This window comes from Phragmites australis, chromosome 1, assembly GCF_958298935.1.
Source record: "Phragmites australis chromosome 1, lpPhrAust1.1, whole genome shotgun sequence".
NCBI lineage: Eukaryota > Viridiplantae > Streptophyta > Magnoliopsida > Poales > Poaceae > Phragmites > Phragmites australis.
The window spans coordinates 53,720,086-53,740,452 of record NC_084921.1 but is presented as its reverse complement, the minus strand read 5'-3'; the positions used below and the strand labels follow the sequence as shown (position 1 = coordinate 53,740,452).

Sequence of the window (20,367 nt, the reverse complement as noted above, 5' to 3'; positions counted from 1 at the left end):
CATCCCGCGGAGTCTTCTTCGCGAGGTAAAAAAGATTAAGTCCCGGAAGAGGGCGCTCGGGGCCACAGTCAGTGGTCCCCGAGTACCCAAGTCCCCCGATGATCTGTGAAGTCTAAGTGCCGGGAAGAAAGTGCTCGGGAAGGTGTACGGTGGCCCCCGAGCACCCGAGTCCCCCAACGATCAGGAAAGCTAAGTACCGGGAGGAATGTGCCCGAGGGGCCGCAAGCGGTGGCCCCCTGGGCACCCAAGTATCCCGAGGACCCACTGAAGGAAGCTCCGGGAGAGAGTACTCGGGGCTGCGTGAAGCAGCCCCCGAGCACTCGGTCCCCCGAGGATCCGTACAAGCATGCCCGGGAGAGAGTGCTCGGGGAGGTGAACAGTACCCCCGAGCACTCGGTTCCTCGAGGATCAAGAAAGTGTATTCTCGGGAGAGAGTGCTCGGGGAGGTGAGCAGTGACCTCTGAGCACTCGGTTTCCTGACGACTCAGAGAGCCTCCTGACAGTGGCCCCCGAGGGGCCCACTAATGAGGTGTCAGCCAGTCAAAGGCCTAAAGCCGTATTTAAAGAGCGCGCGTGGTCTGTCACCTCCAACTGCTCCTGCCACGCTCGGTGTCAGTTCCTGCTACATTCTGGCAGAAGGGCGTGGGGTCATTAAATGCACGGGTCCCATCACGTGCCATCCGGCCCGTCTCGGGATAATGTTGTAAGGGCCGATGCGTTCCGTCTGTCGCGCTGCTGTGGCAGGAGAACAAGACAGGACGGGCACACCGGGCCGCTTTGCGGCTGCCCGGTGGGCCCTCTCCACGACGCCCGTTGCCAGTGCATTTATGGTGACAGATGACCTGGCGTGGGACGCATTTTCCACCCCCGTTCACTTCGCACAGAGGCTATGATGATGCCCTTTTTATTTATGGTGTCTTGAAACTCATACCCCCTCCCGTTCGGGGCACGCTACTACCGGCGGGTATTTAAAGCAGCCGGCAGCATGGATAAAGAGAAGTTTTTTTGAAGCTTTGAAATCTCTGAGCAAGCTTGACAAGTCAGACACAGACTGAAGAACAAGGAGCCTCAGGCTCTAAGTTAGACAAATATTCTTGTAACTAGCAATATCCTTTGGGGATATCCTCAAGGCATTTATAGTATCCATACAGGAGTACGGTATTACGCCTCCGTACGGCCCGAACCTGTCTAAACACCAGCGTATTTACTTCGTTCCGCACTAGATCATTCCACCCCACCGGTTATCGCATTCATACCTATTTATTTCTCTGACGAATATATTCAGATCATCTCCGACCGAATCTTAAAAAGAAGTCCCTCAGAATCTTTATAATAGAAGTTAACCCTCTATCAATATACTAATGTGGCAATGGATAATATCATGGGCCCTAGCTACGTTAATGGCCGAACACCCGAACGGTTCATCGATGGTTCAGGATTCCAATATGCGCAGTCACGTCGATAGATCAGGCCAATTACAGGATCGCACAATAGTGCACCGTCGCTATGCATGCACCTTTTTATTTAATCTTTCATTTCCTTCAGCCTGATTTGTAATCTGGATCACGTGGCGTATATGGATGTATCACATTGCTCATAACGGTGATGAGCAACGTCGCACTATCTAATATCCGAGTTCAACAGCTATGAATATTATAGACATAATACATAAAAAACAATCATCTAAGACATTCAGAATCCAGGTTAATAGATAATATTTAGTTTTTTATAATCTATTTTTTTTACAATTTAGCTTTTTAGAATCTATCATCTAAAATAAGATTTTTAGAATCATAATAAAATATAAACATACCAAAAAAAAGATAAACAAATCGAGTGAGAGAAAAGAGTAGAGATAAACAAATCGAGTGAGAGAAAAGAGTTCAGTAATAATAATAAAACAAATGCATGATTTATCCCTTCGCTGGTTCGCCCCTCCCAATCACAACACCCCAGCGCGAAAACAGCAGCGAAAAAAAAAAGCCTTCCAAACCAACCCAACCCGGCAACCTCCCCCCCCCACCCCTGCTCGCCCTCTCCCTCCCGCTCTCGCCGGCGACCTCGACGTCTCGCTCTCAAAACCCTAGCTCTCGTCCCCCTCCCCGCCGCCGCTTCGCCCCAGCTCGGTCACTCGGATCGCGCCGCGCCCGCTCCCACCCGAAACCCTAGCTCACTCCCCACCACGCTTGGATCCGATGGCGGAGAGGAAGCTGGATCGACCCGCGGCGCTCGGGAAAGGTGAGCCGCCTGATCTGCGCTCCCGGGCCGCGGGAGATCCGATCTACCGCTCCCGCGGATCGGCCCACCTCAGATCTGTGATTGATTGGTGCCTGCCTTCGATTTGACGTGTGGTTGTTGCGTTGCGCAGATGGGCTGTCGCTTGGGATCGAGGAGGACAGGGCCGCCGCCGCCGCCGCCATGGGGTTCGTCGACGATTTCAAAGGTCCGTATTATCTAACCCAAAACCACATGTTTTTTTGTTTCCTGCTTCAGTTCCGATAGTGTGCTTTAGCAGTTGAGGAATTACTGCAGTGTGTGCCGCATAGGTATGTAAGATTTGCCGGTTGCAGTGTGTTCGCGTGTGCGCACGTGTGCCTGTGCGTGCGTGTAGGTAGGAGTGTGAAGTTGTGCGAGCGTGTATGTAGGAGTGTGAGGTTGTGCGTGGGTGGCTTGTCGTGTGTAACATAGCATGCTTTCCTGAGACTTTGACTCTGAAAGTACCTTGCTATGCAGATCCGCAGCACCTGGAAAACAGCATTCCTCTGTCTCCTCAGTGGCTCTATGCTAAACCGACTGATGCAAAGGTTTGCAATCACTGTCCTCTCTATGCGTTCATTTTGCTGTAGTGTAATGTTTTTAGGAGGCGTGAGTCTACTTGGGTGTTGATTACTTGCTGGTAGAAGTGTTTACTCATGATGCTGGATGCTCCTCTGCAGATTTCATTGCCTCATGGGTCCTCCCTTGAACCTGCTGAAAAGGAGCTGAGGCTGCTGGAAGGAACTGTGGATAAGAAAGAACGCAGGCGGAATGTGTTTGATGCTGACAGTGGTCTTCGTTGGCTTGAAGAGGAAAGAGAGACAAGCTTACTTGGGAGGAAGGAGCGCAAGAAGGAAGTGGACCGGGATTTGGAGAATCGTAAAAATGATCGCCGATCTGACAATGTTTCTGCAAGGGATAACATTGATTCACGTGCACCTCCTACATCTGAAAGGTGGAGTGATGGTTCCACCCGTAGTTTGGGGAATGAAGCACGGCGTGATGGAAAATGGTCATCAAGATGGGGGCCTGATGACAAGGAGAAGGACTCCAGGTCGGACAAGAAGATTGACGCAGAAAAGGATGAAACATATGCTGAAAAACAGACATTTACGGGAAGGTTGCTGTCTGAGTCGGACTCCCGTGATAAATGGAGACCTCGTCACCGGCAGGAAAGTCATTCTGTCGGGACAGCTACATACCGTGCTGCTCCAGGCTTTGGATCTGAGAAAGGTCGTGTAAAGGACTCGAATGTTGGTTTTGCCCCTGGAAGAGGCAGGGGAAACCCAAACTTAGTTCCATCCTTCAACCGGCCATCATCTGCAGGACCAATTGGTGCTCCACCTGTGCACGGAAAATGTGCAAAAACTGCTGTTACTTTTCGCTACCCAAGAGGGAAGCTTCTGGATATATACAGGCAAAAAAATATGATGGCATCCTTTGATGACGCCCACCTTAAACTGGAGGAAATTCCTTCCATCACACTCTCTACTTCTGCAAAACCACTAGCCTTTGTTGCACCCAATACTCTTGAAGAGGTAATGCCTTGATTATTTTCTTTGTCATATGTAAGTTTTTTCCTCTCTATTTTTCTGTATATTTATCCGCCTGTATACTTTATAGGCTCTTCTGGAAGATATTAGGAAAGGTAAAATCATTAGCAGCGAAGCAATCAATGCGCCTGGAAACAAAAAAGAGAGGACACAAGATCCTGAAGGTATATCTACATTCTTGGATGTTACTTGTGATCATCATTTTGTAGATCTAAAAATTCACATATTACCATCGATCACATGGCTTCTTCTTATCCATTGGGTATAGTCTAAATACAATTATTGTTTCAGAACCAGCTTGTGGTGTTGATGACAACAAGGCTAAAACCACTATTGCATTTGGTGGGTTGGGTCACGAAGGATCTGCTTTAATCTCGGAGAAGGATGCATTCTATGATGAAGGGATGTTTTCTAGTGCTGTTAGTACATCTGCACCAATGAGATTTATAGAGGAACATGCCCGTGATAATCAATCTGGGATTCCCGGCATTCATGAAGGTTTGAAAACTGATGAAGTCAAGTCAAGTGCTGATCATGATCTTAGCACTAAGCTACCTGACGATTCAAACACTCTGTTTGATGTACCACCCTTCGAGCATCCTCCAGAATCCACTATGTCATACCAAAGCAGTGACATGGATATGAAAGCTAGGGGCCAGGTTAGTTACCCAGAGGAGCTGACGTTATATTATCTGGATCCCCAAGGAGGTGTTCAAGGTCCATTTCTGGGTGCTGACATAATCTCCTGGTATGAAGATGGATATTTTGGTTTGGAGTTACCTGTTCGTTTATCTCAGGCTCCAGACGATGCTCCTTTCCGCCCACTTGTTGAAGTCATGCCACACCTTGGACGAAAGCCCCAATCACACCCGCCTGTACCCTGTGATGAAAGTGCTGGATCTCTGGATTCTGTTCAAAGTAAATTTGAAGCTGCAATCCCTACTTCTGCTTCTTCTGGGAAGAGTGATCAAGCATCTAAATGGGACTCTGAAAGCTATGCAGTTGATCCTAAAAGAGGTGAGCAGGAAGCATCAGTTCAGTCTCAAACTAGTTGGTTACCTTCATCTGAAACACAAAAGGATTCAGCAAACATTAGACAACACATTCCTGAAGCAGTAAATCAGGATGCTGAAGGTTAGTTTTTCTTTGTTCTAAGAGTTCTTGTCTTTTTCTTAACTCATTTGTCTTGTCTCTGTTTTTCTTGAGGTACATGCTCATTTTTTCATGTTTATGACAGAAGTGTTGTACACTGGGAGGCCTAATAGCAGCATGGGTCAATCCCTAAGGGATCTCGAAAATGACCGTGCAGATTTCCAGTTGGCATCACGTGATCCCCGTTCTAGGGTGGGAGAAGCTAATTTGCCTCAGCATGATGGCCCGAGAGAGAGTGATCTGAGTCCTCTTGGCTTACTTTGGTCTGAGCTGGAAGGGATGCACCCAAAGCAACCTCTCTCATCGAATGTACTTGGTGTAAATAAGCGGAGAAATCCCAAGCCTACAGCGCCCAAGGACATTCCAGCTGTAAACATGAGGCATGGGCCACTTAGCAGGATGAATGAAGCTTCTGGTGTGCGTGACGAGTGGCCTGCTAACTTTGGGCAGCTGGACAACATGAATGATGCAAACATTTCAGGCCGAATCCCTCAGGTTGAAGCTGAACATCATTTGAATTTTGAGGAGCAACTGCTTCTTCAACAGATTCGAAGGGAGCAGCTGCAGCAGGAGCAAATGATGGCCCGTAACAATTTGGAGTTTCCTGGACCATTTCCAGGGCAGGTGTTTGATTCTTTGCACCAACACCGACAGCCTATGAATCAACCACTTCCTGATGCGGATCATATTTTGAGAGTACAGTTTGAACTTGAACAACAACGCTGTCAACAGCTCCAACAAGAGCAGCACCAAAGGCAGCTGCAGCAGCAACGGCAAACCCAACTTTTGCAGCAGCAGCAACAGCAGCAGCAAAAGATGATTCTCGAGCAACTGTTGCAACAACAGCTGCAGGGTTCAAATTTCGGACCAAATAACATGGTCGATCAAGTCTTACTTCGGGAGCATGTATTGAATGACCTGCATCACCAACCCCACCATTTGCAAAGGCAGCATGATGCAGCAATTGAACAACTTATTCAAGCAAAGTTTGGGCATGGCCTTCATAGGGAGCATCACAATGATATGTTGGATGTTCTCCCACGTTCAAATCAGAGGCAGATGCTTCCTTTAGAGCAGCAAATTCTTTTAGGTCTTCAGCACGAGCAGCTTCAGTCACAACAATTGGCTAATGCTCTACGACAGCATTCAGGCCGGGAGGAAGAAAGGCACTTAAGTGGGGTCTGGCCAATGGACGATGCTGGTCAGTTTATTTGCTCAGGAACCAGTCCAAATCAAGGCCACATTTCTAGGCAAGGTCGTTTTGATCTTCTGGATACTCTTCAGAGATCTTCTTCCTTCGAACATCATGAACATCTTGACCGGAGCCTCTCCTTGCACGAGCGTTTGCATAGGGGAGGTCAAGGTATTCACTCCCTTGAGCGGTCTGGTTCTTTGCCTGGTGGTGGTCCTTTACCAAATCCAGATGTTATAAATGCCCTAGCACGTCAGCATGGCCTTGGTCAACTGGAAACACATGGTGATTTTTATTCTTCAGGCCAAATGCCTATGCTTGCTTCAGGGGTTCATCCCCAGCAACATAGGTTTCAGGAGCAGCTTTCTGGTTCTCATGCAGGAAGGCTAGAAAGGCACTGGTTGGATGCCAATGGACAATTGCAAAATAGTCTGATGGAATCTTCACGCATTAACCAGTTGCAGATTGAAGCAGAGAAGCAGAGGAGGAATGTGGAAATGAACCTTTCTGTTGACAATCCGCATGCATGGGCAGCACTTATGAACAAAGAGAGGAACACGGAGCAAGATTTGAGTGATATGATCCGTAATAAACTTGTCCTTCAATCACAGCAATCTTTGGGATTTCCTGATGTTCCGGTGCCCGCATCATTTGGACGTAAAGATCCTTCTGTACACTTTGCACAGCCTGTTGCAGAGAACCCTTTGAGATCCCCAGTGAACAGATTGACTTTGGAGGAGTCTCTTGCAGAAAGGTCAGTTTTTACAAAAATAGGGGAGTCAGCGCAGGAGGGATCAGTCAATCTTAATAGTATTGAGAACAGTGGGAAATATAACCTTAGATCAAACTCTTCATCGATGCTTGAGCAGAAACATTTTCTTGCAACAGATGATGTTCAAAGGGGAGAATTTTCAGATATTACGGGTGGCAGAGCATCTGCTAATCAATTTGTTGGGAGTGTCAATGAGTTGACCAGGGGGAAAAAGCAGGGTTCTAGTGTGAACTTGGCTGGAGATGATACTGATTTTGCTGAAGAAGCTGTTAGGAGCTGGTAACTATTCTGAACCTTATAGCTGCGCCACCCTGTTATATAGTATCTTTCTTGAATGGACCTTATTCACTTATATTAATTTTCCTTTGAATTTATCATTCTTATATTTTATTTGGCGTAATCCTCTGTTCTGATGTAATACCTTACAGCATTGGCTTATTGTAGTCTGTACTATGATTCTTGTGAGATTTGCCATCACTAATAAACCTAGCTTTCTGGAAAGTGTTGTTTCTGTACAATAGTTGTGACTGTTTAGCATTTGTCAAGGCATATGCATTGAATTTTAATTATTTTGCTTCATTGACCAGTGCTTTTTTTTTGCATGCCCAAGTTTTTCTTGAGTAGGTGCACAAAGTTCGCTTTCTACTGTGTTTATAATATATAGATGTGCTTTGTGTTTCATTTGCAGGTCTGATACTGGCATCTCAAAAGGGAATTCTCACTCCTTGCTAAAGCGCACAACGAGCCAACATACTGCTACATCTCAGGCAGTTTCCATGGATTTATCTTCAACTGTTAGGCTGAAGAAGGCAGGCCTTTCATCTTCTGATGGTATGTTTTTTCTCGAAGCATGTTTGGTTCAATGAAATTGTTAAATTTAGTCTGGTTATTATTTACTTTGCGAGCATTTACTAAACGTTAACTGAAGCTGCTTCAAGGCGAATTTGCTGTCAATTGATAATTGATAAAAATAAACTATCTAGAGCGTAAACTGGATGACCACTTCAATGTGGATTTGATAGCTACATCCATGTAGTAGTTTGCTCGAGCACCATGTTAGTGCCGTAGTTGTACAATCAGAAGCAACCTGAAGTGTTCTGCTTTCTGTTGTAACCGGAGGATCCTGATAACCATACTATTGATCTATTGTATTTGATGCCTTCTTTCCATCAGACATTTGATGCAGTAATCTTGCCGTGCAGAGAATAAGATGGAATCAGTAGTCACCTCAGTAGCCAAGGCTATGGAAGCCTCTGTTCCGAGCAGCAAAGAGACGGGGGCGTATAGCATGCAATCAACCACCACCAATCTTGATGCCTCTGGTCAGTCGTTCAGCGAAGCGTTGAAGAGCACAAAGAAGCCGCCCATGCAGTATGATGCCTCGGAATCTGCAGACGGGGGCCCGGGTGGTAAAGGTGCGAAGAAGAAAACAAAGAAAGGAAAGCAGATTGACCCTTCTCTTCTTGGCTTCAAAGTCCACAGTAACCGGATCATGATGGGTGAGATCGTTCGCGATGATTAACATGCATGGGTTACGCCATTGTGTGTACATGCTCACCTCGTTGTAATTCCACAAAAATTTTGTACCATGGCTCCATTTTTTTGTCCAGATCTTTTCCTTAGCCTTACTTTACCAAATTTGTCAGAAGATGTAGCTGAAATTAGGGAGGCTTCTTTTTGTATCGGTGCCCTCAGGTTTACAGGATAGACATTTGTACAGAACAGGGAAGACCATCAAATGTAACTTTTGTCCATACTTTTGTTGATGATCTATCATCAACTGTGCAGATATGGATCATCACAATTACTTTTACCTTCCTTTCTCTCTGTTCGATGGGACTAGTAATGTTGTCTTTTTACCTAGGGATTACGGATATTGGTAGCCCACTAATTTGGTATTTTTAATTGATTGATCTCTCAGCTCTCGTGCTGTACCTGAGCCTGGAACCATTACTTGTGCTGTCCACTTTCAATCCTTTTTTTTATACAATCTTTTTTTGCTGTGCTGTTTGATCACAAGAAATATTGTGTGCAGATCACGGGCACATGGCAGGACAGCAGGAGAGGTGTCAGGAAATAGGGTATCGTGCTGTTCTGAGTCAGACTCTGCTAGATCAGAAAAATCACATGTTCTAGTTTATTTTTCCAGTTTCAGATGTGGAATCTGGATAGCATCGCAGAGGTCACATAAGCCGGCAGGGTGAACAAGGCCAAGATCTAAGATGGATCGAAATCGAACAGTGCTACTGCCCTCTTCTTTCTGGACCATAGAATTTGAGAGCATCTATCGATCTTGATTAAATACCAGCATTCCTAATCCTGTCCACATACTGGAGACTTGCTTTTCGTGCTGTCCGACCTTCTGGGGCGTGCTGAACCTTTGATTGGATCAGTGAGGATTTGACCCGAACATATTGTAATTTAGGAGAATGACTTTTCACTAAAGCACAGAAAATGTTAAAAAAAGAAGAATCACAACGATCTAATCAGTTAGAACAAGAACACAAGTGTAGCATTAGTACAACGAGGCTTCCCTATAAAGAGCAGAGCGGAGAGGAGTCCTACTCAAATACAGAAGTACATAGATGGGATCTTCACAATAACTTAAGTTTATACCGATTCTAAAGAATCCTACCTAACCTGTTTAGACAAGTGTCTAGCTAATCCACAACATGAATAATGATAATTTGAATTGAATTTAAGGACTTCACGGAGGGGATACAACACAGTATTACAAATTTATTGCCGTTCCAATTTGCCTGCACAAATGGCGCAAGCAAATGGAATTCGCATACACAATGGCACACACAGAACAACGGCGGATTGCAAGCACCAGGCAATACATCAAATATGTTGTCATTGTAACTATGGCTAGAATCAGTTTCTAGGGTCAGTAACTTGGTCCTGTATTTAAACTAAATACAATTTAAGTGAACACAACATCAGGTCTTGTTCTTCGCAGATTGTGTCTGCAGTGACCCCAAGGGTGGTGCAAAACTTGTATTGCCGATGAACCAGTAGAGAACCCATTTCAGATTGCACAGCATGTACTTTAGTGCCTTCGTCCAGTTCTCGTTCTTATTAAAACTTAGGACGATTGTATGGCTCCCTACTTTGTCACCATCAATCCTGTGAAAAGAAGTAATTTTAATTGACGGTAGTGCAGATAACATTTAATAAATAAGATACCTTCCAATTTACTGTATACTGTCACCATACTAGAGTTCCTGCATGCACACTACACCATAGTAGTAGGAACTAAAAAACTACGGGGCTTTTGCAAATTTGCCACTGGTTTTTTATTTTTTTGCAAGAATGCCACTCGAATGACAGTTTTGGTGGCATTTTTGTAATTTTTTAGTGGCAAGTTTGCAATAACGGTTCAAAACAGTGGCAAATTTACAATTGTCCCAAAAAACCCCTAAAGGATCAAACACAGGAATCATATTCTTAAGTATTTTAGTGCAACCAAAACCAAATTTCACCTCAGATGGAAATCTTCAGTGTTGAAAAAAATTTCTTTAAGAGAAATTGCAAAAGAAAGATCGTAAGCGTAAATCATGAAATTCAGATGTAAGAATGACATGATTCATGGACGTACATAATACGAGAACATCAGAGCTGCAAGAAATCTTACTTATAGGGGAGCTTCAATGACTTCTCAGGTGGAACATTGTTCTCTTTATCCAAACTTATGGCAAACTCAGCAAACTCTTGCAGGCAAGTCAGAAACCATGTCATGGCTTTGTCAAATCTGGTGCTCCAGAACAAATTCACAGGACCAAACCTGAATATCAACAGTGTGGCTTATTAACATCCCCAGCATGATAAATTTGCACTGCCCAATACAAGGCAATCTGTGAACAAATAGTAATGATAATTTTATAACTTCTCTATGATACAAACAAAATTGCACGGCTCCACATAATGCATGCTTGGTGAAAGTGAAATGGCAACTAATCAATCGAAGTCTGTTGATTTATTAGCCATGTTCAAACCAATTTCTTGACCGCAATATATGTGTCATGCTTGGTAAAAGGGAATCAAGTGCAATCATTATTTCAGGGTGTAATCATGTAATTATTTTAGGTTTAGGCACTGATTCAGCATGAATAATTTCGTGGAGAATAAAAATAGATGCACTTCTAGATCTACTCTAATTATGTACAAAATTCGAAGTTCAAACTCATTACATGTTAAAGAGTAAAGATGGCAAAATTCTGATAAATGATATATTACGAGGAAAAAATATTACCTTTCGGTTTCTTCTAACATATTTTGAGTTTTCGGTTGAAAATTTAAGGTATACAACACCCCACAGACAACATCGTTGTTATTTTCCGAAATTTTTCATATTGATTTTATGACCAAACCAAAAAATTGATTGCATCATTATAATTCATATATAGCCTTGATAAAAAAAAAACAAGCATATTCACCTATGTTATGAGGGATGCCCTACATGTCCTACTAAGGCAAGAAGGTTTGCTAATTACATAAAATTATGAACCTTAGAAAAGTGAGGAATACAAAAGTACAATATATCATCTGGATGAGGGAAAAAACAGAGTATGTTTTCCAGCAGAAAGCTTACAGTTCATATGTATTATTGTTGATGTCCGTGACTCTTGGATAGCTTCCCATAGGGTGAATCTTGATCCGGTATCTAGGAAAATGTTCAGGAACTCGATAGAAACATCTGATTTACGAACAACTGTAGTGTCCTTAGTATTAAGGTTTATGATATATGTATAATAACTTCAATGAAGTAAAAAATGCAACTTAGCAATCAAGTATATGCACTTACAATGCTAATGCTGCTGAGAGAGAAAATTCAAGAATATACACTAAAAAGCCTAAGGGCCTTCTATGATGCTATGGCTACAATATGCATTGAACCCACCGCCTAGCACCATCTTTTAATTTGCACTAATGGTTTCTGATCTTGCAAATCAATAACTGATCTTTCTGGTTGTCCACTCTTGCAGACCAAAGTCAGATTGTTATGTTTAGAGAGAGATTGCACAGATGGATCAATTTGTATCGAGATCCAATGAGTATAATTACATACAGAGGTACAAGAGACAGTTTGTATTGAGGTTCAATGAGCATACGTATAAATAGAGGTACAAGAGACAGAACCCCAGACAGAGACTACAATACCACACAACTACCATTAACACACACATACTATTACACTGCTACCATTACCAGTAATACACCCCTAACAACAGAGAACACAGCAGCTGGACATAAGTTCTTCAAGCCAACACATATCGTGAATATACAAAGCAACATAACAAGAACAAAGAAAGCACAGATAACATGGTTAAGCTACTAAAGTGCACCAAAGCATGTCGTAGAATTAGTTGATCCAGGGAGCCACAATTCAGGGACACTTCTCAAAAGAATGACCAGTAAATAATTTCTAGTAGAAAAATATCATTCTGTGCCAAGGATACTGAAATTTCGGGGTGAAATACTGAGCCATTGTATGCAACAGAAGTGCAGCCTGACCCCAAGCAGCATTTATCTCATCCCACTCGACCTGTACATTCTTTTGAGAAGGACTGAATATAGTGAATCAATGTGGTATCTGTGCATTTTGCAATTTGCATACTTACATCTACATTAGAAAGACGTCCGAGACGGAAGTTGTTTATTGTACCGATTACTCCATCATGTGAAATATAGAATGCATCATTGAGAACATTTGTACGCTTCAATAGTTCCAGATGAACCTGAGAAACTTCTATCTTGGCAAAAACTGCATCTCTTTCTTCCTAAATTGTGAGGTGGCGATTTGAAGACAATGAATTGAAAATGTCAAAAAAAAAAAAAAAATGTTGGCAAACAATTTAAGCATAAAAAACATGCAGATAGATAAGGAATAAAAATTTGTGAAGGTATTTCAAAACAAGAAGGCAGTATGAAATATAACAACTTAGACTGTATGCATGTGGCATAAACATCATGGCTTTCTGTCAGCAATTTATTGATGTGAAAGAAATATATGATCACAAAATCATTATATGTCTGATTGTCTGTACATTCCATTGGAAAATATTATAAGTTTTGATGTCAACAAGAACACAAGTTCAAAGTATTACATCAATAAGCTGGTGTATTTTTATTCTGACAACTAGATGCCCGTATGCATATGGCCTGTAGTAAGCATACCTGGTGAGATGTCAACTGAAACTGAAAGCTATTGAATTCATGCCAATACCTAATCCAAATATATGACACATCAGCTTTGCATATCAAGTATTTGAAGCTTTACAAATAATAGGAGCCAAACAAATAGTACAGTTTTTGTAAAAAGTTTGTGTGATTGTTGTAGCAAAACTGTATCTCTGTGATACTGTTCTCCAGAAAAGAGCACCCTCCTCTTTAGTTTCTCATTAAAAAAAAAACACTGTAAGCATAACCACGAGTCCATGATGTGGAGAGCCTCGTATCAGCACCAAGTAAATAAAAAATGATTCAAGACTGGGCAGCCTGTAGACAGACGGCAGAATAATAACAGGAAGATGCCTGAAAGAAAAATGGAAAGAAGAACAAATACTAACCGCTCTTCCAAATCCTCAAATTGTTTAGACTTTATTTCAAGATCTTTCATCTCGGAACTAACTTCTGAATATAGCTTCTCAGCTTCTTCAATAGCAGCAATAAGTTTCTTTTCTTCTTCCTCAATCTGAAATTGTGGAACACACAAAATACAAATAAAATTTGTAAGAGTATCACGCATACCAATAAATATTAGTAGCAACTTTTGTCATAGGGTTGGTATTGGTAACATGGACATGTTCCAGCTCAGAGACAAACAAGAGCAATGCTATTCTATGTTATTCTTTCTTTGTTACTCTTGTAATGATGTTTCGAAAGAAATAAAGGTTATCAGGTCTTCCCATTTTTTCAGGATGAAAACCAAGATCTACAAATTCTGTGCCAGAATTGAGTCGCATTTATAGTTGATAGCTTATGTTTGATTGATCCATAATATGTCTGAAAGCTGCTTGAGCATTACTATACACTTCGATCACAGGACTAATATACATTCTCATCTCATGCTATTTGATATGATAGCTTCAGGGTCAAAGGATCAAATTGGATCTAGTATACTGCTACTAAGTGTTCAGGATATCTTTTATGTAGGTGGAATATAGTAACAGTCTAAGTGCTATTTGATTTTCAAACTTGTATGGCTTGTTAAACTTTTGATGTTTTAGCTTTATGCTTCTCAGCTATGTGCTGCAACATGGTAATAATGGCTGCGTGCATCTCATGATGCAGAGGCCAGGAGTTTATTCCATTTATCTAAAAGAAAAAAGATCTCTTATATGTGGGTGGGAGGCATGCACCAAGTATATCAAGTAAACAGTAAACTTTGCATCTTGTAACCTCAGTAATTAATTTATCATCAAACCATACACATGCAATAGGAATGGCCACCTTTTGTTTCTCCTTCTGAAAATCTGTTTCACTGAGGATGTTGTAGGGTTCCTGCTCCAAACGTTGAAGACAAGCCTCATAAGCTTTAATATCAGCATTAGCATCTTCAATCTCCTTATCCATCTTATCAGAAAGAACTCTCATACATTCCAGACAAAGTGGTTGCTCAACCTGCCAATGGTAATTAGAAAGTGGAAATGTATTGTCAATACTAAATGCATTGCTGTAATGTTCTCTATATTAGCAGCAAAAAATTATGCACATCTGATGCAATAGCTGCAAAAGCGTTAAAAAGATGCAGAAACATGAAAGACAGCAATAGCAAATCCATGCATGCTCATACAACAAATATAGGCACATCTTAAGCAATCAACCGTACCTGAGTTTGCGAGCTAGCAATCTCAAAAGCCCTTTTTAACACAGTAACACTAGAGTGAAATCCAGGATTATTTCCTGGCGAAGGACTACTGGAGTTTATACTTGGTGGCGGCAGCTGTGCACTACCTCCTTCAGAGGCAGATGTCTTGTAGATGGAAGCAGCAGGAGGTGGAAGCATTATATATGACCCCTCTATTGCTTTTGTTGATTGCTTAGGTTCAACATGTGGGGCTGCTGCACTTGGCGGGCGTGGGGGAATCCCAGGACCTTGAGATTTGTTCTGCCTGGATAGCACGACATAAGAATTGTCCATCCTGCTTGCACCCATAATACTGCCCTGAACAGAAGATGCATGCATACCTGCATCCAGTAATGTAATACTCGCATAAGAGAGACCAGTACCACAAAATTTCATCGTGGAGAAGTGTAATGGGTGGTGCTAACAATAAAAGAAATGACTAGAGTAAAGCTATCAAGGCCGATGGCCAAATGCTAGTTCTGGTCTTAGCAGCAATGCAACAGAATAACTCAATTGTTGAACCTGATTGGCAACCAGAAAAAATCAATCAACTCCGGCTTCTACCATCATGAAAACTAAATAATGAGGAATCAGTAGCAACATGATCGAGATAGCAACTTTTCCGACTTTAAATACTAGAAATATAGATGTTTGCCTATGCAATTGACATGTCCAAGTATTTGCCGATTTAGTCCTTCAGCTTATCCTGAATGTGATCATGCTGGTTCAACTGTGTGTGAATTACCTCTCCAAAGCAAGATAAGAGTGCCAAGAGATGCATATTTGGCATAATCTAACCACAAAAGCGACTCAAATCGATGGAATAATCATGGGTTAGTAAAGGGAAGAGGGATAATCGGGTGGGGGAAAGGTAAGGGTACCGGACGCGGCGTGGGCGGGCAGCCTGTCGGCGTAGGACTCGACTCCGACGACGACGAGCGCGCGGCGACACTCCTGGCACTTGAACCGCGGCAGCGACGGGTCCACCGCGCCGCCCTTGCCGCTGCCGCCGGTCGGGGGCTTCATGTCGCAGGGGACGCTGCTGCTCCCGCTAGGCGGACGCGTCGCAAGCTCCGATGAATTGAGCGGACGAGAAGGGGGGGGGGGATCGCCTACTCTCCTGGTCGGGGGACGAGGGAAAAGGTGTGGCCTGCGTCCAGCTGCGGCCGGCGGCTCGTCCTCGGCTAGGGACTAGGTTGGTCAGATGTGGCGTCCGGGTGCCATGGCCATGCCGCTCGGTGCTCCAAGGAGGTTCGTGGAGAGGTGGAGTGTCCCCGCAGGCACGCAGCAGAGAGACGGGACACGGGAGACGACAGGGAGAGGAGGCGATTTTTTTTTTCTTCTTCCAGTGCGTGGTGCGTGCGTGCGATACTGGGCTGGGATGGGCCGAAGCATGGGCTGGGATGGGCCGAAGCATGGGCTTGGATGGACCGAAGCATGGGCTTTTTGCATATCTATATTTTTAGGTTACAGCGGTTTACCCGCGGTATTTTAGAATCCCAGAACATAACTGTGAGTTAGTTTTATCATCGAGTGTGATATATCAGAACTGTGGTTTACTCATGTTGTGTTGTTACACAAGGATTACTGATACTGGTAGCCAAGTTGTAATTTGTTACTCCATCTAATCATAAATACATGCCCTTTTATAAAAGGTTCGGTTAAACTTTTAAAACTTCAACTAACAATAGCTTTCAAAATATTGAATTTGAAAACTTTAAAATTATATATGTAGATTTATCTTGAAAAATACGTTTATAATATCACAAACTTAATAGATTTTATAAATACTAATAAAAAATACTGATCAAATTATACATTAGAGACCGTATCTTATTCAATCTAGCATGTATTTATGACTACAGGGCTTCACTGACTGGCTTGTGCCACTGATAATTGATATCTACTTTCCAGCTTGATACACTGATAAATTTGTTAGGAAATCTAGAGTTTTACAATAGAATATGAGCTCGTTTAGATCTTTTGGAGTTTGACCTTATCGGAATATATCTTTATCTTTTGGAGATTGATTCTATTTCTTAAGGGTTTTAGCATATAAATATAGAGGTGATGCCCCTATTATAGAATACAGATGGATAATAGAGAAAGTTTTTTTTCCTATATTGTGTCTTCTATTTGTGTGATTGTTTATCACTGGAATCTCTGGACTACACCCAGTAGTAGAGGTTTCTTAACACATTATCAATACGAAGTTTTGTCGAAGACCAAGCTAGCGGAACGAATCTATCTACGACCGAACTACACTGCATCAAATTCATCCTGCACCACGTGATCTCATCAATCCCTACGATATGTGTATGCTGAGCAAATAGATCGTTTTACGGAATTGATCTGTTTGCTAGATCATGATTTGTATGTAATTAACGCTGCACGTGGCTATACCATTATCACCTGTAAGCGGCAAGCGCCACCACCCATGATGTGCGCCTACCACCAGCAAAACAGTTGGTCGCCACCGCCCCACTGCCAAGCTGCATGGGGCCGGACCAACACTGCCACTTCTCTGCCGCCGCGGCCGCCTACAGCATGCCGCCAGCCACACCATCACTTGCCTGTATGCGCGACCGTCGGTCTGCGCGTGCGCGCTGCCTTACCTGTTGCACCGATAGCCGTGCCCGTTCCAACAGCCACCGCGCGCCGCCACTTGAGTTGTCGCATGCACCACCCGAAGCCACCGTCATGCGGGCCGCAGCCGCAGTCGATGCTGCATGCCTCCACCCCGACCACCGCGCTTCGTCGCTTGAAGTCGGTCGTTCACCATTGTCGTCGCACAGCCCTTTCGCGAGCTCGCCATTGCCTAGCCAGCCGAGCAGCGCGCCGCCACCAGCACGGGATAGGCCCAACAATCGCCGCCGATGCCGCCACCGGATGGGAACCCTAACTCTAGGTTGACCTCGGATATTGGGCCTTTAACTTCTATTAAGTTTTAAAGATGTCCTCGCTAACGATTTCCATGTAGAATCTGGTGAAGAACATGATATGGAGAACCTACTCATCACTAAGTGGGATAGTAAAGTGAGAATACTAGAAAAATTTCTCGCCATGAGCAGTGACTTGTACTACACTTACATTAGAGCACCTGAAGTGTTCACTACCTTAAGACTATATTTCATAGTGCAGAATTATTCACCTTGGTCTTAGAATGATGAGGAATATAATTACTAACTCACAAGATCATGATATAAATGTAAAAAAAATCCTGAATCATGAAGATTTTATATGTCATGCATGTGCTATCGAGAAAGTAATAATAAGACCATCTACCTTGAAGGTACAATATAAAATCGCTACATTCCTATACCGAATACGTGGGGGATATTTGTTGTCCTATTGCGTCGTTGTCTTGCCTATTTCGGTATTTTATGGTATTGATTGACGCATCCTCGAAGTGATCACATGTATGTATATTATCTACCCGCAACCACATTCTTTGCAAAGTTGATCTCGCAGATAATACAAATTAGGAATAATTTTCTTGATCATCGAGTGAAGTCCATTAGAATGAACAACGATGGAGAATTTACTTCTAAAATATTCAATGATTATTGCATTTGTATGAGAATTAAAGCTCTGATAAAAAGAATAAAATTTATTGCAAAACCTTTGTTGCAGCACTGTAATTTATCTGCTACATGTTAGGGACATGCAGTCTTACATGCAACAACTCTCATTAATTATAATCATCGTCCTATAACATTCATTCACCTACGCAACTAGTGCAAGGGGGTAATTATGAAAAATTCCCATTTGCACAGATTTGAATGTATGGTTTATGCGTCAATAACGCCGCTATAGTGAACAGCTATGAGACCTTTGCAAAAAGTTGGAATATATGTCGGTTATTAGACTGCATCTATAATCTGTTATTTAGAACCAACAACTGGAAATTTATATACGGTCCATTTTGCTGATTGTATTTTTGATGATAATAATTATTTGTCATTAGGGGAAGGAAATATACCCTTGGATGAAAAATATTGAAAAATTATTTGGCAAACTAAAGAAATTGAGACACATGATCCTCGCACTAGTGAAGTAAATGATGAAGTATAGAAAATTATTGATTTGTAGAAATTAGCAAACGATATGTCTGATTATTTTTTGTGATTTGAAGAGCGTGACTAAATCGTATGTGTCTGCACACCATGCATTGGAGAGTGTGGAAGTATCCAAAGAAGGTATCCCTTATCTTGTGCTAGGAGCTCTGAAAAATAATAAAAGGACAAAAAATTTGGTTCCTCAAGTTCCAAATAGCCGGAGACATCTGACAAAAGTGGGGAATGAGAGCTTACCACAGCCGATTATAAAAATACCCCAAAAGAAAAAGAAGAGGAGCCACTTGAGACCTAATGATGGTATGAAACCTAAGAAAGTAGGCATACCAGATTTGAATATTCCCATATAGGAAGAAACTAGTGAAAATACATGTGCTGAAATTGATATTGGTAAACTAAAAGACCTTACTCCTATAGTAAGAAATAATAAAGACGAGATGTAGAAGCAGCTGAAAGTGCAATCTATAATGAAATAGCAATAAACTATGTGAATTCAGAGGATTTTGGAACAAAGCAACCATAGTAGTTGATATATACTTCGCAAATAAAATTATCACATTTTAAGATGATGACCATGAGCCTGTATCGCTCACTGAATGCAGAATGAGATCAGAATAGAAAGATCTACAGAATGCAATAACAGTTAAATTGTTATCCCTAAATAAATGAGAGGTTTTTGGGCCAGTATGCCGCACACCTCCCCACATCAAACCAGTAGGATATAAATAGATTTTTGTTCGCAAGAAGAATAAAATGAATGAAATTGTGAGGTACAAAGCACGATTAGTTGCACAAGATTTCACTCAACGACCAAACATTGATTAAGAAGAAACCTATTCTCCAGTCATAAGTGGCATTACCTTTAGATATTTGATCTCAATGTCAGTCAACCTGAAGTTGAAAATGGAATTGATGGATGTTGTGACTGCATATTTTTGTGGGAGTTTTGTTTCTAATATTTTTATGAAGGTACCTGAATGAATACTATTGTCGAATCAGGATAAAAGAAATAGACACATTTATAGCATACAATTTAAGAAGTCGCTATATGAGTTGAAACAGTCAGGTAAAATATGGTACAATCGTTTAAGTGAATTTCTTAGAAAACGAGGCTATACAAATAACACTGATTGTCCTTGTGTATTCATAAGAAGGAATCAGGATGAATTTTGTATAATATCTGTATATGTGGATGATCTGAATATCATCAGTACAGAAGAAGAAATAAAGGAAGCAAGCTTGTACTTAAAGTCTGAATTTGAAATGAAAGATTTAGGTAAAACCAAGTTTTGCTTAAGCCTGTAGTTAGAGCATGTGATAGATGGAATTTTAGTACATCAGTCAAACTACACTCGGAAGGTGTTGGAGCGGTTTGATTTTGAAAAATCATTTCCCGTTAAACCCTCATGGTTGGAAGGTCATTGCAAAAAGATCAAGATCTCTATAGACCTAGAGAAGATGAGGAAGAAATATTAGGACCAGAATTCCTATATTTAAGTGCAATATGTGCGCTA

General features: G+C 42.1%; 2 protein-coding genes across 4 annotated transcripts; one reads left to right on the top strand and one right to left on the bottom strand.

Annotated features, from left to right (window-relative positions):
- Positions 1 to 1,991: 1,991 nt before the first annotated feature.
- Positions 1,992 to 8,738, top strand: LOC133927641 (protein ESSENTIAL FOR POTEXVIRUS ACCUMULATION 1-like). Of its 2 annotated transcripts, none has more exons than XM_062374091.1 (9): positions 1,992 to 2,238; positions 2,369 to 2,443; positions 2,734 to 2,804; positions 2,937 to 3,794; positions 3,880 to 3,973; positions 4,101 to 4,943; positions 5,050 to 7,204; positions 7,614 to 7,756; positions 8,128 to 8,738. In XM_062374091.1, the coding sequence occupies exons 1-9, from the start codon at positions 2,196 to 2,198 to the stop codon at positions 8,445 to 8,447; spliced, it is 4,602 nt and encodes a 1,533-aa protein (XP_062230075.1). In that variant the 5' UTR covers positions 1,992 to 2,195; the 3' UTR covers positions 8,448 to 8,738. The 2 variants fall into 2 exon arrangements, with proteins under 2 accessions (XP_062230075.1, XP_062230071.1); XM_062374087.1 differs by having other exon boundaries at positions 5,047 to 7,204.
- An 860-nt stretch (positions 8,739 to 9,598) lies between these two features.
- On the bottom strand, positions 9,599 to 16,145 carry LOC133927653 (beclin-1-like protein). Of its 2 annotated transcripts, none has more exons than XM_062374098.1 (10): positions 15,659 to 16,145; positions 14,760 to 15,118; positions 14,381 to 14,551; positions 13,498 to 13,622; positions 13,106 to 13,154; positions 12,550 to 12,708; positions 12,388 to 12,482; positions 11,520 to 11,591; positions 10,563 to 10,712; positions 9,599 to 10,054 (listed from the first exon to the last, which is right to left on the bottom strand). In XM_062374098.1, the coding sequence occupies exons 1-10, from the start codon at positions 15,801 to 15,803 to the stop codon at positions 9,868 to 9,870; spliced, it is 1,512 nt and encodes a 503-aa protein (XP_062230082.1). In that variant the 5' UTR covers positions 15,804 to 16,145; the 3' UTR covers positions 9,599 to 9,867. The 2 variants fall into 2 exon arrangements, with proteins under 2 accessions (XP_062230082.1, XP_062230085.1); XM_062374101.1 differs by having other exon boundaries at positions 12,388 to 12,473.
- Between the last annotated feature and the right edge of the window lie 4,222 nt (positions 16,146 to 20,367).